Source organism: Sclerotinia sclerotiorum, genomic scaffold (assembly GCF_000146945.2).
Source record: "Sclerotinia sclerotiorum 1980 UF-70 scaffold_1 genomic scaffold, whole genome shotgun sequence".
Classification (NCBI taxonomy): domain Eukaryota; kingdom Fungi; phylum Ascomycota; class Leotiomycetes; order Helotiales; family Sclerotiniaceae; genus Sclerotinia; species Sclerotinia sclerotiorum.
Window position 1 is genome coordinate 1,023,345 of NW_001820835.1, and position 14,456 is coordinate 1,037,800.

A 14,456-nucleotide genomic window follows, 5' to 3' on the forward strand; every position below is an offset into this window, starting at 1 on the left:
TAATGCAGAGACCTTTATAGTTAAATAGGAAAGGAAAAAGATTTCTAAGATCTTTTCCTCTTTATTGTTACAACGGCTATCTTCTATGCCGCGTCACATGACTAAACCAAGGTAACGTGATTAAAGTCACGTTATGGACCGCTGAGGAACGCTGGCTGTCCAGGAACGCTGGCTGTCCAGGACCGCGCAGCGGTCCTGACTAGCCATAGGCATGAAGGTCTATATAATCAAGATGGATTCCCTTTGTATAGAGCTTCGTGCTCAAGATCAATCATTTAGTATATCCTACTATTAGTTACGAATTGCATATCATTATTGTCATTACTTTAAGTCCCTGCTTGACGCCTAGTTATAAACCTACCTCGAGAGCCTAGAGCACTTCCACGTGATCTAGACGGCAAACCTCGTAACATTTATCGAATACAACAATTACCAATTGACCCCTAGATTTTCTACGTTGCATGACTTTAGACCACCTGCTGCTGGCTCTATAACAATTGCTGCCTTTGCTAATGATACATATATATCTTACATCTTCAAGATATTAATTCTTCAATATTTCATTTTATAATATTGTTTGGATGTTTTTTTGGTATGAAAATCTTAAAAGTTATATTTATTATCTAATCTCAAATACTAATTTATAAAATTTAAAAATGATATTTTTGAAATATGATTTAAATTCCTTGTTAGATGTAGTATGTTACGAGGTTTGTGTTACGAGGTTTGCCGTCTAGATCACGTGGAAGTGCTCTAGGCTCTCGAGATGGTTTATAACTAGGCGTTAAGCAGGAACTTAAGTAATGACAATAATGATATACAATTCGTAACTAATAGTAGAGTATACTAAATGATTGATCTTGAGCACGAAGCTCTATACAAAGGAAATTCGTCCTGACTATATGGACCTTCATGCTATGGACCTTCAGGACCCCGAAAGGTCCTGGACCTAAGAATATGCTGGACCTTTATTTTTCGTGCATATTATGTAGGGTCCATCACGTGATTGAATCACGTGGTAATGGGCTTGTGGAGTCCGACGTAACATAGTATCTCTTGAAGAAATTCTTAGAATGTTTTCAAGGGGAATTCTTTCATTAATAGAAATTTATCGATAAGTATCTTCCTGGTACTAAGGCTGGATTCAATCTCGTTTTGTCAATACAAGGACAAAACTTGGAACATTTGAAGTCATCATGATCGATCATGCTTTCAAATGATGTCAAGCGCCACAGTGGCTGAAGAGGGACATGGGACTAATAACGAATATGCGGGGGCAGTTATAACTTGGAATGAAAGAGACTGCAGGCACCGTCAGGGTTAAAACCGATCATTTGCGGGTCCCTGCCAACTTTATCTTTTTCTTTCCCACTTCTCGTTGATTCGATTGGAATATCTGGGTAATATCGGTATGAGTCCACCCACCAGAATCGGGCTTCGTGATTTGCTGGGAAGGGCCGATGAACCGGTAGATCTTATTCACCGTTTCATCATGCATCACGAGAAGAGAAGAGGATAGAATTCAAGGTAGAATGTCATGTTGGAGTTGATAGTGGGAACTAGCGCATCGAAATGCGGCAAGATAACTCTGGGAGAAAAGCTAATGTGGAGAGCTTCTTCTAGACATGACCTTGATACAAACTATACGTACGCTTGAACTCCACCACAGTTGGTGGTCTATGGCGCCATACTTCCGGGGCTATTCCACTTTACATCATTCAATCTCTCTGTTATCCAATTGGTGATTGACCGGCCTTCAGCCCGTGTATCTTCAACGACCAAACTGACGGGATGTTTTTGAACTTCTCCCATGTTTTGCTAAGTTGCGGAGGCTGACGACATCGTTCATGTCAAAAATGTACCCCTCAATTTACCTTGATTTGACTTGTCAAAATACTTGTCAAAGATGCACAGAGACGCGTCGTGGACCAAGGACAATTTTATAAATACTTCAGTCTTGCCGTGAATGATACTTTTTGATTTTATTTCCATATACCATTTACTACTTCCTTAAGATACCCCTTAGTTTTACAAACTTAATATCACACTTTTTACATTCATCAACTACCAACTACATACTTTAGATTACAAACTTCAAATTTGCAATTATGGATAAGATCAAGGCAATCTTGTAGGTTACACAACTATACTTTTTTCAACATGGCTGCTGTGCTAACTTTCACATAGTCACGGCACTACACCACAATATGAGAAGGAGGTAAAGGAAGAGAAGAAAGCCGAAAAGGCAGAGGCAAAGCAAGAGAAGAAGGCGGAAAAGGTCGAGGAGAAAGAGGAGAAGAAGGCTGAAAAGCATGGTTCACTGTCACACACCGGCGAAGCAAGCCATGTCGGAAATGATTCCCATTCTACGACTCATCCAACGACTAATACCACACACACATCCAATACCTCTCACATGAATCCCACACCTGCTGGCGTAAGTCATACATCAGGAGGACTTGACCAAAACAACGTTGGAAGTCACGGCAATCATCACCTTGGCAGAGATGCAGCTCTCGGAAGTGGAGCAGTAGGTGCTGCTGGTTTGGCAGAACATGAACACCGAAAGCATGAAAATACAGGTCTTGGTTCAAATCAAACCCATGGACATACTGAGGGTTCCCATGGACCTCATAACTCCGCTGCATTAAATGCCGCCGACCCAAGAGTCGATTCTGACTTGGATGGAAACCGCCTCCCTAATAAGACTTCTTCGGGATATGGTACTAAGGACGCTTATGGCACAACTGAGTCCGGCTCTTCGGGACATCATTTGGGTCGTGATGCTGCCGCACTTGGTGCAGCAGGAGCTGTTGGGGAGGGCATCCACCACAACAATCACCACAACAACCAACACACTCAAGATGGTCTTGGGGGAAGTCAAGGACCTCACAGCACGGCGACCGCGAATCGTTTGGACCCTAATTTGAGTAGTTCCGGAGTCCCAACTGAGGATTCTCACACTCATTACGGCCACGGAGCTAACTCTCGACTCGGCGTTGAGGGCGGTGGAGCTGAACAGGCTGATGGTGTTCACGGTGCTACAGGTACCTCAGCTGGTGCTGGCGTAGTTCCTGTTGGAGCATACGAATCTGGCCATGGACAGCATACCAATGCTGGACCACACTCATCTAACTTGGCCAACAAGGCGGATCCAAGAGTTGATAGCGATCTATCCAAGCAACAAAATCATCACTATGGACGTGATGCCGCCGTTGCTGCCGGTGTCGGTGGAGCTGCATATGAAGCCAACAAACATCATCACAACAGTGCAAACACTACTACTGGTCCTCACTCTTCCAACCTTGAAAACAAGGTAGACCCAAGAGTGGATAGCGATCTGTCCAAGCAAAACAATCACCATTACGGACGTGACACCGCTGTTGCTGGAGGTCTTGGTGGAGCTGCATATGAAGCTAACAAGCATCACCATAACAATACAAACACTACTACAGGTCCTCACTCTTCAAATCTGGAGAATAAGGTAGACCCAAGAGTGGATAGCGATCCTTCAAATCAACACAACCATCATTATGGACGCGATGCGGCCGTCGCTGGGGGTCTTGGCGGAGCTGCATATGAAGTCAACAAACATCATCACAACAACAACGGAACCACAAACACCACTGCCGGGCCTCACTCTTCAACCCTTGAGAACAAAGTAGATCCACGGGTTAACAGTGACAACTCCAGGGAGGGACATCACTATGGCAGAGATGTCGCTCTCGCAGGTGGTGCTGCAGCAACAGCCTACGAAGCTAATAAGCATCACCACAACAACAACACCAATACTACTACTGGACCTCATTCTTCAAACCTTGAAAACAAGGTAGACCCAAGAGTTGATAGTGATCGCTCCAAGGAAGGGCATCACTATGGAAGAGATGCCGCCCTCGCAGGTAGTGCTGCTGGAGCTGCTGGAACAGCTTATGAAGTTAACAAGCATCATAACGCTCACGGTACCGAACACAAGCCCGTTGGGAAAGACATTGGAGACAAACTCCATGGCGTCGAGAGAAACCGTGGTGTCAATGGACCCACCGGATTTCCCCATGAAAGCGGTCACACAATTGCGCCTGGTCCAGTAGGAAGTGGTGTTCCAGGAGCTCCGCGCGGAAATGTCCAAGATCCCCACAACACCTACGGTCATCACAAATCGAGCAGCATTGATGCCCCAGTTCATAATTCCACAGGACCTGACCATATCTTCACTGCCCCTGTCATGGATGATCCTGCGGAAAACTTAGCCCTCCGAGAAGGAAAGATCGATCAGCATGAACACCGCCGCCGAGACTCCGAAAATGGGCGTCCTCATCCTGAAGAAAGCACCTTCGCTACTGATGGTGGGTATGAGCACGGCAAGGACAGAAAATTAGAGCATGAAATTAACTCTGCTCCGTTGGGTAACACTGCCACTACACATGGCTCTGGCTTGGGAGAGAACACCTATAACACCTCTTCAGGTTCTGGTTTGAATCATGACAACTTAACCGGGCACAACGGTGCATCCTCAGGTACTACTGGCTTAAATCATAGTTCTGGTTTGACTGGACACAACACCACCGGTGTTAACCAAGGTCCATCAACCGGTACTACTGGTTTGAGCCATGGCTCCGGCCTTACCGGGCACAACACCACTGGCCTTAACCAAGGTTCTGGTTTGACAGGACACCACACCACTGGTCTCAACCACGGTTCTGGGTTGACTGGAAACAACACCACTGGTCTTAACCAAGGCTCTGGTCTGACCGGACACCACACTACCGGCCTTAACCAAGATTCTGGTTTGACTGGACACCACACTACTGGTCTTAACCACGGTTCTGGTTTGACTGGACACAACACAAAATCTACCGGTAACACGGGTTTAGGCTATGACTCTAGCTTTACTGGAAGCAACACCACATCCACCGGTACTTCAGGTTTGGGTTATGACTCTGGTCTTACTGGGCACAACACAACTACTGGGCACAACACAACCACTGGCCTCAACCATGGCTCTAGCTTGACTAGGTCATCAGGTGCCCATGGTGTTTATAGCGATAACAGATTGGGAGAGACTTCTGAATTCGGAAACGCCAATACCAACAATCGGGTTTTGTAAAGCAATTGAGCAAGGCAGGAAGTGGGAAAGCAAAAGGGATGATATCTTTCACATGACTAATGATTTATTATGATTAATGGTTTTTTACATTGTATTATTGCAGGCTTAAGGCTTTTTTGTATATTTAGTTAGTTTTATGTATTCATGGATGAATGGGATGGAATGAATATGAAGTATGATACCTATATGAAAGCATTTTTTAAAGTATTCAAAGTGTGGAGTGTGAAGTGTGAAGTGTAACGGAGAAGTGAAATGCACATCAATATTCCCTTGATAACTTTTCACCTCAAAAATAAAAAAGTAACTAAACTAACTCATCAAAGCAAACAAAAATTCCAGTCTAACAAAACCTTGAAAGAGAATCAAGCAGAGATCTATTCTCAGTGGCTTGCGCTTGCACTTGAAAATGAGACTATCCATTAGTGCTCTTTGTGAAGAAACCTAAGTTCTACCTTACTAGTCAATGAGTAGCTCCGTCATGACGTCGTTTCTATATAAGCTTTTCATTTCACATTTCTAAGGATCTGAAAAACTTTCACAAGCATCTGTGAATTGCAGCTGTGTCTTGTCTGTGGATTATTTTTGATGGGATGGGATGAAGGTTATTTGAATTTCGTTTAATATCTAAGATTATTAACTTCGCGGTATTCAAACTCAAATTCAAAGTCAAAAGGAAAAGTTGATTGATTAATCATGGACTCAAGAATGGATAGTAAATCATTGAGCCCGAGGAACGATAGTCTATATCATAATTCTGTTTATTTGATTTCTTCCCCATATGTATATTTACTATTAATCTTGGGATTGTGTATTCCATGTCGCTGGCCAATTTACTGGTTGCTATCTGGTGCGCCGATTTTAGAAGCTGTATTACTAGCTGGAGCCGCGGGAGGGAGATCTAGAGGACGGGAGAAGAGACCAGGAAACTTAGGAAAGGGAAGTCAGGGGTGGGAAAATTCGGACACAGATTCAGCTGCTTGTTCTCGTATCTTGCGCGCTGTTCCTCTCTGGTCTTTGACCACTACGCTTGATTTAATATATTGTATCTGTAGCACTAGTTGGCTTTTTTATTATTTATTTACGGTTATGTGTTGGGGTTCTATACCCATTATATGTCTTTTTCAATTTCCGATCGCGGGACAGCTGTTAAGGAGACAGTTGAGGAAGATACTGTTATCGAAGACTTGGGGCTTACAGTTTATTGATGATCGCATTGGGATTTTTGATATCCCGGGATTGGAAATTGATACGGAGGTTGATGGGTTGTTGGTGGTTAGGGGTGTCACGGTTATCTTGAGTGAGTTGAGTTTGATTGTTCATGGGGTGGAGGTTGGGTTGAAATTTGTGGTGGGTGAGGGGAAGGATGGGGAGATTATTGATGTGGGGATTGTGTGTGAGGAGGTAGTGGTTAAGCTTGGGAGGGGAATTGAGGTGAGCGATTGTTTTGCAAGTGTGAAGCGTGGGGAGGGGGGAATGAGTTTTAAAAATGTACAAGAGAGGATTGGTGCTGGGAGGTTGGCAGGTGATCAGGTATCGGAGGTCGATTTGAAGATGTTGAAGGCTGTGGAGGGAAATGGGAACGGAAACAGGAATGCTCAAAATGAACAGCAAAACTTGGAGGCTGAGAGGAAATGGAACACATCAGTAAAGAACGAGATAACAGACGGTCATGCACCAAAAGATACAGATATAAAAGAAGGAATCGAAACCATCAAAACCATTGCGCCAGACGAAACCAAAGCGGCCAACGATCAATACCACAAAACCATCCATGCGATCCGTTCCACAAACAGTATTCAAACCTGTCGTCAAGAAGTCCAACGTCTCGTCAATTCTGGTATAGGGAAAAAGGCATACGGCACCGAAGCCCCGGCATCAGTGAGCGAAAATAGCAATAAAGACACCCGCGCAGCAATCTGCTCACAACTCCACCGTCAACCTTCAATCACACACCCTCCAACTCGATCCATCAAAGTCACAACACTCCAAACATTAATCCCACCGCATATACGGACATTTCTCCATCGTCTCCCCATGCTCATCCGTCTTCTACTTAGCCCAATCGCTCATTTCCATCCTGTGAAAATATCATCTGTGACAGTTACCGGGTCTGGAAAATGGATCCAGGAAATCCTCTCGGAGAAACTCTTCAAACCTGATATATTTACGCCACCTTCCTCTCCTAGAGCTTCGACGTTTCCATCCTCGACATTTAGATTGTCAGATCCATCTCTTACATTCTCATCCCTCACCTCCAAACTAACTAATCCATCTTCAACATTTTCCTCCCTCACATCCAAACTAAACAATCCAACCCCGATCTTCTCACCCCCAACCAGCCCAACCAACCCTCCCAACCCCACCCCTGCCCCCGCCCCCGAAGAAAAAATCACCATCCCCCAAATCCAACAACGCATCAACAACTGGCTCCTCCCCGCCAACTTCGTCCTCGAACTCAGCGCCCTCACAGGCAATGCACAAATTTCCATCCTCCCCACCTACGACATCCACTGTTTTATATCCAGCAGCAGTATAATAGCCTATCGAAGTCTTTCCTCCGTCGCAACTCTCAAACAAGTACTGCGACTTGGAGGTGCGGATGCTTCATTCCAGATTCCGAGTTTTTTGCTTCCGCATCATGAGCATCTTTTACCTGTAGTGCCTGTTCATGAAGAAAGTTTTTGTTGGGGAAATGGTGGTAGGGGACAGGATGGGCAGTTTGGGGGGGTTGCTAAGACTGAGATGAGGGGAGAAGGTGTTGGGAAGAATGAAAATGAGGATGAGGGTGAGAATGATGAATGTATAGTGAAGATAGGAGCACATGTGCGATTACCAGTAGTGATGGATCAGGAGTTACTAGACTGGATAGCGAGCGTAGTAAAAGCGAGCAAGGTGATGGATATGGAAGTAGAGTCTCGATGGATGGATGAAGAGATTCGTGGACTTAAAGATCTGGTGGGAGTTTTTAAAGGTGGTGTGAGGGATGTATGTAATATACCACATTTCTCCTTTCACATCTTTCTCTTCCCTCCTGTTTTTTTTTCCCTTTTCCCAACCAAGAAAAAACACAAACTAATACCCCCACCTCCAAACTCACAGGCTCAAAAAGGAATGAAAAAATCTCTCCTCACTACCGCGATAAATGACCGCTGGATCGCAAAAATGGTCGGGAAAATCACGACTAAATTACGGGAAGCGAGAGGGGATGTAGGGTATGCGGGGGAGATCAAGGTGCCGCTTGGGTCGTTTAGGTTGAGTGAGGAGGCGAGGGGGAGGAGGGAGGGGGGTAAGATATTGCCGTGAGGAGGGTGGAGAGGTGGTGGAATTGGGTTTTTGTGGATGTTTTGGTGTAAACTATCCTCGGTTTAGCTTGGTGATTGTTGTGAGGATGTCTTGATGTCTAGGTATGGATGGTATTCTTCTAAGTTTCAGACTGGGAGTAGTAGCAAAGTGGGCGATCATGCAGAGAAAATGAAGTAGTCAGCTTAAATATGTTATCTTTAGCATTTTCCAAGTCCTCTAGATCTTCTCTATTAAGTATTTTCCCCGAACCATCTGAATAAACTCCTCTAATCACATCAGTAAAACTTTATAAAACCCATAATCTTACAAGTAACATCCCCCGTCCCATCCCATCACATCATATCACAACCCTTTCGCCTCCCTCTCCTCCGCCACAGTCTTCGCACACCACTTCACCAATCCCGCGATCTCCTTCGACACATGCGACAACCTAGGAATATCATGACCACCCCCATGATCCCAAACCCTCTTCTTCCCCGCACAAAAGCTCGCCAAATTCAAGCTCGCCAGACGTCTCGGATCTTTCCTCCCATAAACATGGACCGTTGGAATTTGAATTTTCCAACCCTCGGGAACCTTCAACGCATACGGATTCTCCAAATCTACATCTTCCACATTCAAAATCGACGTCTTTACCGCCTTGGTATTCCAATAATCATCACCCGGTTTAGCAGTTTCGACCGCCGCTGCTGTGGCAAAAAGTTCTTTGACGGATTGATCTTCTAAATCTCGCGCGGAAGATGAGATTTCAATTCCTATATCTTCAATTATAGGTAAAGGCATTCCGCCACATATGAATATGGCGCACGTAAATGGGAGAGGAATATGTGGACGTGTAACTTGATGATCGAGTAGGAAACCGGCGATCAGTGCACAGCCTTGGGAAAAACACATTACCCCATCATAGGGTCCGTTTTTATCAATGTGTTCTTGTAGAAAGGAGTAGGATTCGCGGATGGCGGAGGGATCGGAGGAGTGATAGTAGGCGTAGTATGGAGGGTTGAAGAAGAGGGATACTCCTGCTGCCGGTGGGGATGTGTACGGTCCGTCGAGGAAATCAAAGGTGTATGAGGCGGGGAGAAGACGACGGAAGGTTGCTGGAAAGTATGTGTTAGTACCTGTTTCTCTGTGTGTGTGTTTATGATAGGTGGGAGGATTGTAGGTTGTGAATTGATAGCATACATACCTGATTGAATGGAAAAGATCTCAGCACTGGTGCCTTTTCCATGTAAACATAAAAATCTCATTTTGCCCAAATTCACGCTGTTCAAATAGTTCACAAGATAATAGGAAGTAAATAGTCTGAGATCAAAGAATAGAAGAGAGGAATATCGTTCTTATCTTAAATATATATATATGTCCATTTGTCATAAAGTACAGGGACAGGACAATGAATATAAGATCTCGGTGGCCGGTCGTACAAGTCACCCACATACTGACTGTGCTTGCTGTGCCATGGCCTAACATCAGCATACCTAGGTATTCTCAGCAAACAAAAGATTACCTTGGATTAAGATGCAGATTATCCTAGATGAAAGCATTTCAAATTCCGCTCCAATCATCCGAGTCCATATCTTTTTCGTTCCCGATGGAGAATTAATTCCAAATCTGCAATACTACACTCGAGCAATCTTCTCAGAATGGATAAATTTGGATGAAAATATCAATTTCAGCTGTGGAATATTTTGATTTTGATGGGTTCGGTGTTTTGCAGCAGAGCGCCGGTAAGATTCCGGAGTTCTGTCTGTGCTGGGTTTGAATGTTATTAGTGGAGTACTGGGGTTAGGATAATCACTCAGCACAGACGATAGATAGATATTTCCTATTCTTCTCATTTCTCTAAGAGAAAATACGATATACTGACATATTGACATATCCGTATCTTCTCCTTCTTCTTCTGCAAATTACTACAGTAGTATCTCCTGTTGTCCGAGAGTTGTGGTGTGTATTTCCCCATATCGAATGGAGAACATTTTGTCGTCATTCGCTATGGGAATCGGAGTCGCGGAGTGCTGGGCTACACAGCAAGCAAGCCCATGACACTTTGGCATTTGTTATGGGAATAAGGAAGATGCAAAGGTGGTATTTTTCAAGATGGTATTATTATTATGGCTCCTAAGTGGGAAAGACGTGCGTTATGGTTGTAGTGAATCGGCTCGTTTTTTTACTTGACAAGTGTTTAAGTTCATCGCCTTGGCTCAAATGTCATGTTTCCAAGTGGTGTATTTTTGGGAGCCTTCAGGGACTTGAAGATGGATATATCAATTGGATTAGTAGGTTCACCGTATCCTTTGCTTCGAGTGTCTTGTTACAAACTCACATATTGCATTTCATAAGGGGGCTCGAATCTATGTCATCAAATCATGGTGGATGTTGAAGGAGAAGAAGATTTGGTATACTCGATATTTGACTTTCATATCTTAAAATTACAAATTATATTAAAAGGAGATATACAAAGTACTGAAAGTTCCAATATCTTTTACAATTTATTATGCCACTGCTTGAACAATCTATCCATCCATCTTTATACTCATACTACTGCTTTCTCCTCTGCCCTTGCCCCTACACTTCCCGTTTTTGGTATTCGCAATCTCATTCTTAGTTAAGCCTCATCCTCATTATACATGAAAATCAAAGGGACAAACCATATCAGCAATAATCTCTTCACCCTTGCCCATTGCACCAGTCACCCTAGCAGAAGAGATAAAAGCGGCAGCGAAATACACAGACTCTTTACCTCCAACCTCGTCGATGAGCTCTGAGAACTCTTGATCAATGTATATGTATGTTCGAATGATATCCAAGATACCCTCTTCATTTACCTCATCTCCTCGCTCGACCTAGGAACCCGAAGTAATGGTGGTGGAACTAATTATATCAACAGAATTATTTCTAGCGTGCTAATTTCTAGCCCTGTACTTTAGACGGTCTATCTTGGTAGAAGAGTCGGCTCTTTTTACAGCGGAGAAGGCGCCTAGAGGTTTCTATAGTCAGTCCCGTTTTCAGGAAGCTTGAAGCCGCAATCTTAGGGCCTTGTCTCTAGTGGTATTTTGTCAACCTCGGTCGTAGCATATATGAATCTTGCAGAAACTAGAAATATCACAGGTATAGCTAAAATTATAGGGAAATATAACATGAAATGATAAATCAATGATATTTGTGCATTAATTAGGTACATAATCTCCCAACTCCGTGAGGTAATTACACCAAATATGTATTTGCTTTCCAAAAGAATAATCTTCTCCAAAAGCAGGATAAAAGCCTCGAATCTGCATTCCATAACTCAGAAAGACTCCCCGATCCGAATCCAAAGCCTATCACCCATTCCATCCACCAAATCAGTCCCTCAAAAAATACTATATACTCCTCGACGCTTCCTACCAAACTACCCTCCATATCCCGCCTCTTCTGCCTTCTCATTTCCATTTCCAGGCACACTAGCACTCGCACCCGCACCCCCAGAATTACGAATCATGATTTCCTTCGCCTTGCTCGGTTTTGCCTTCACCACATTCTTAATACTCGCTTCTCTCAACTCCGCATTACTAAGTCCACTCCTCGGTCTCGAAGCACGGGATTCCCTCCCCGTATCGCTACTTTTTGGTCTCTGAACCCTTATCTCATCATTATCTCCCTCCGCCTCCGTCGCATTCATAAAACTACCCGCTTCTTCTGGTACATTCGACAACACAGTTTTGAGATCACGATCTAAAGTACTCGTGGGAGAATCTTTCAGAGATAAATTATCATGTTTTCTCTTCATGGAAACTTTCCCCTTCCAATTTCCTACTATGCCTAAAACTTTCCAAGCTTTGACAAGAGAGACTTTTTGTTCTCCGTCGTCTCCGGCTTCGAGCTCGACGAGAGGACTAGATGATGATGCGCTGACGTCACTGGCGTTGCTCCAGTTTCTTCCATGTTGACTAGGTCGACGCACGGGACTTACATCGTGACCATGACGTAAATTCTGATTTCGGAAGTCGGGAATTCCGGATTGTTGGTGCGGAGGGATGTCAAAGTAGGATTGTGGCTGTTGAAGAGGAGGGGTAGATTCTACCGATGGGTTTCGGCGGCCCGAGGAGGTTTGAGAGTAGGCGGATTCAGAGGTGGCTACTGGGTAGTATCCCCGACCTGTTCGCGCTAGGATGTTGGGGTAGGCATGGGGAGAAAAGGGTGAGTATGTGTTAAAGATGGGTCGAGTTACGACTTCGGGGCCATCATGTCGATCGAATGAGAATGGCTCTGTAGTTGGGTGAGAATTGTTGCGGACGCCCTGTGAGCTTTGGGAACCACTCATTTGCAGAGGATCGAATGATATCGAACTCATATCAGATGGTGATGGGTATGAGGGGCGATGTCTGTGTGATCGAGGAACACTGGATCCAGTACGTGATTTTGCTTCTTTGTATGCTTTCGTGGCCTTCTTTAGACGCCTAAGGATGCAGAAAGCGGCGATGAGAATTACTAATAGTATGAAAGCTGCACCACCTATAATCCCACCTATTTCTGGTTTTGTAAGGCCATTGCTTGTTGGCGCACTCGTACTCTCGCTAGTTGCCTTAACTTTCGCTATTGCTGTCGCGGTGGGTGTAAGTTTTGGAACAGCGGAAGCTTTTGATGTATTTGCCGCAACTGAGGGTGACGCTGGAGTGGATGCTGTAACTAATGTGGAAGTAAGAGTCTGTATATTTGAATTGCTATCCGTCGTGGTCATGGTCTCAGTTAAGGTGAAAGTCGATATCGCCGTAGAGTAACAATCATTCAGCCCACAGCCCATGCCGTTCATACAACATCCATAATTTAATGAAGACGGACAGAGATATGAACCAACTCCACATGTTTCGCTGTACGAGACACCGGGAGAGGCACTACATCCATCAATTTCGCATGAGTAGCCATCTGGACAACAACCGCCTATTTGATAATTAGATGGGGCTCGACAATGATTTTGCTTGTAATGAAAACTCACCTCCAGCATCAATCCCACAAGCGGTATATCCTGATACACCACATGCTGACGCAGGAGCTGCGCTGGTGAGATAACAACTACTAGTGCCGCAGGATCTGTTATTTGGACAGCACCCTCCATTCATCGATTTGGGGCACAATTGATAATCGGTTGGACATTCTGATGCGTCGCGTTTTCGTCCTTGAATAGCCTCATGTATCTTGTCCCAATGATTCGAACCCAATTTCCTTTTTGTGATACCTTGGTAGGATAATTTTGGAAATCTTGTTGTCATTGCGACTTGGGTTGTGGTAGTTGGCAAGAAGGATTCCGCGTCGCAATCTTTATCTGCGGGGTAGCAATTCTCATCATCATTGTTTGCACAATTTTGAATACCTTCAGGGTATTGATTCTCGACCTGATTCATTCGATCTGCCATCCTTTCGCGGTTTCTGATTGACTTCATTAACACCAATTATTCGTCGCTCGGTAGATATCGTCTTGCGATTGCTTCTTGAATATTCCCTATCGCGAGTGTAATCGTGCGACCAAGCATGTGAGAATCATGTGTTTGGTAATTATTTTTGGCGATAGGATTTGTATGCTGGGCTGAACGCTGTGAGACTTGAAGATGCAGCCTGCAAGTTAATATCGGTCCGCGAGGTTTGTACTTGGAAAACGGCGCGGTCTGTACTATATTCATGGATTCAAATTATAAAAGAAAAGAAGGTTCTTGGAGAATTCGAATTGAGCGGCTGTTGCCTTCTGAGTCGCGGAAATGCGGCAGCACAATGAGCTAACGACCTCGTTTTCACACGCTTTAACTCCTAACAGAATACAGAAAAGGGTAAATATAGCAAAAGACGCCCCTTACGACTCTCATATCGAAAGCTTTACGATCGGTAAGATGTGATGCAGGGACATAGTTGAACGATTTTTGAAAAAGGGAATGAACAGATATTAAAAGATCGACAATTTCTTACTAGGAATTGCATTGTCACAAATGGGCATTTGGTACAGTGAGAAAGATTGTGCCGCTGAGGATCCATAGCATTTATCTCAGCCTCCAGAGTTTTCCATTTTCGGTTCAATAACAGACAT

General features: G+C 44.2%; 4 protein-coding genes across 4 annotated transcripts; 2 read left to right on the forward strand and 2 right to left on the reverse strand.

The window, feature by feature from the left end:
* Positions 1 to 2,108: 2,108 nt before the first annotated feature.
* On the forward strand, positions 2,109 to 5,104 carry SS1G_00394 (hypothetical protein; the record flags this gene model as incomplete). The annotated part of the gene is made up of 2 exons (XM_001598258.1): positions 2,109 to 2,131; positions 2,188 to 5,104. 2 exons carry the CDS (start codon positions 2,109 to 2,111, stop codon positions 5,102 to 5,104), a joined length of 2,940 nt encoding a protein of 979 aa, XP_001598308.1.
* A 1,086-nt stretch (positions 5,105 to 6,190) lies between these two features.
* On the forward strand, positions 6,191 to 8,407 carry SS1G_00395 (predicted protein; the record flags this gene model as incomplete). The annotated part of the gene is made up of 2 exons (XM_001598259.1): positions 6,191 to 8,089; positions 8,204 to 8,407. 2 exons carry the CDS (start codon positions 6,191 to 6,193, stop codon positions 8,405 to 8,407), a joined length of 2,103 nt encoding a protein of 700 aa, XP_001598309.1.
* Positions 8,408 to 8,749: 342 nt separating this feature from the next.
* Positions 8,750 to 10,364, reverse strand: SS1G_00396 (hypothetical protein; the record flags this gene model as incomplete). The annotated part of the gene is made up of 4 exons (XM_001598260.1): positions 8,750 to 9,504; positions 9,594 to 9,619; positions 9,848 to 9,867; positions 10,272 to 10,364. The coding sequence occupies 4 exons, from the start codon at positions 10,362 to 10,364 to the stop codon at positions 8,750 to 8,752; spliced, it is 894 nt and encodes a 297-aa protein (XP_001598310.1).
* A 1,428-nt stretch (positions 10,365 to 11,792) lies between these two features.
* SS1G_00397 (hypothetical protein) lies at positions 11,793 to 13,794 on the reverse strand (the record flags this gene model as incomplete). The annotated part of the gene is made up of 2 exons (XM_001598261.1): positions 11,793 to 13,321; positions 13,377 to 13,794. The coding sequence occupies 2 exons, from the start codon at positions 13,792 to 13,794 to the stop codon at positions 11,793 to 11,795; spliced, it is 1,947 nt and encodes a 648-aa protein (XP_001598311.1).
* Between the last annotated feature and the right edge of the window lie 662 nt (positions 13,795 to 14,456).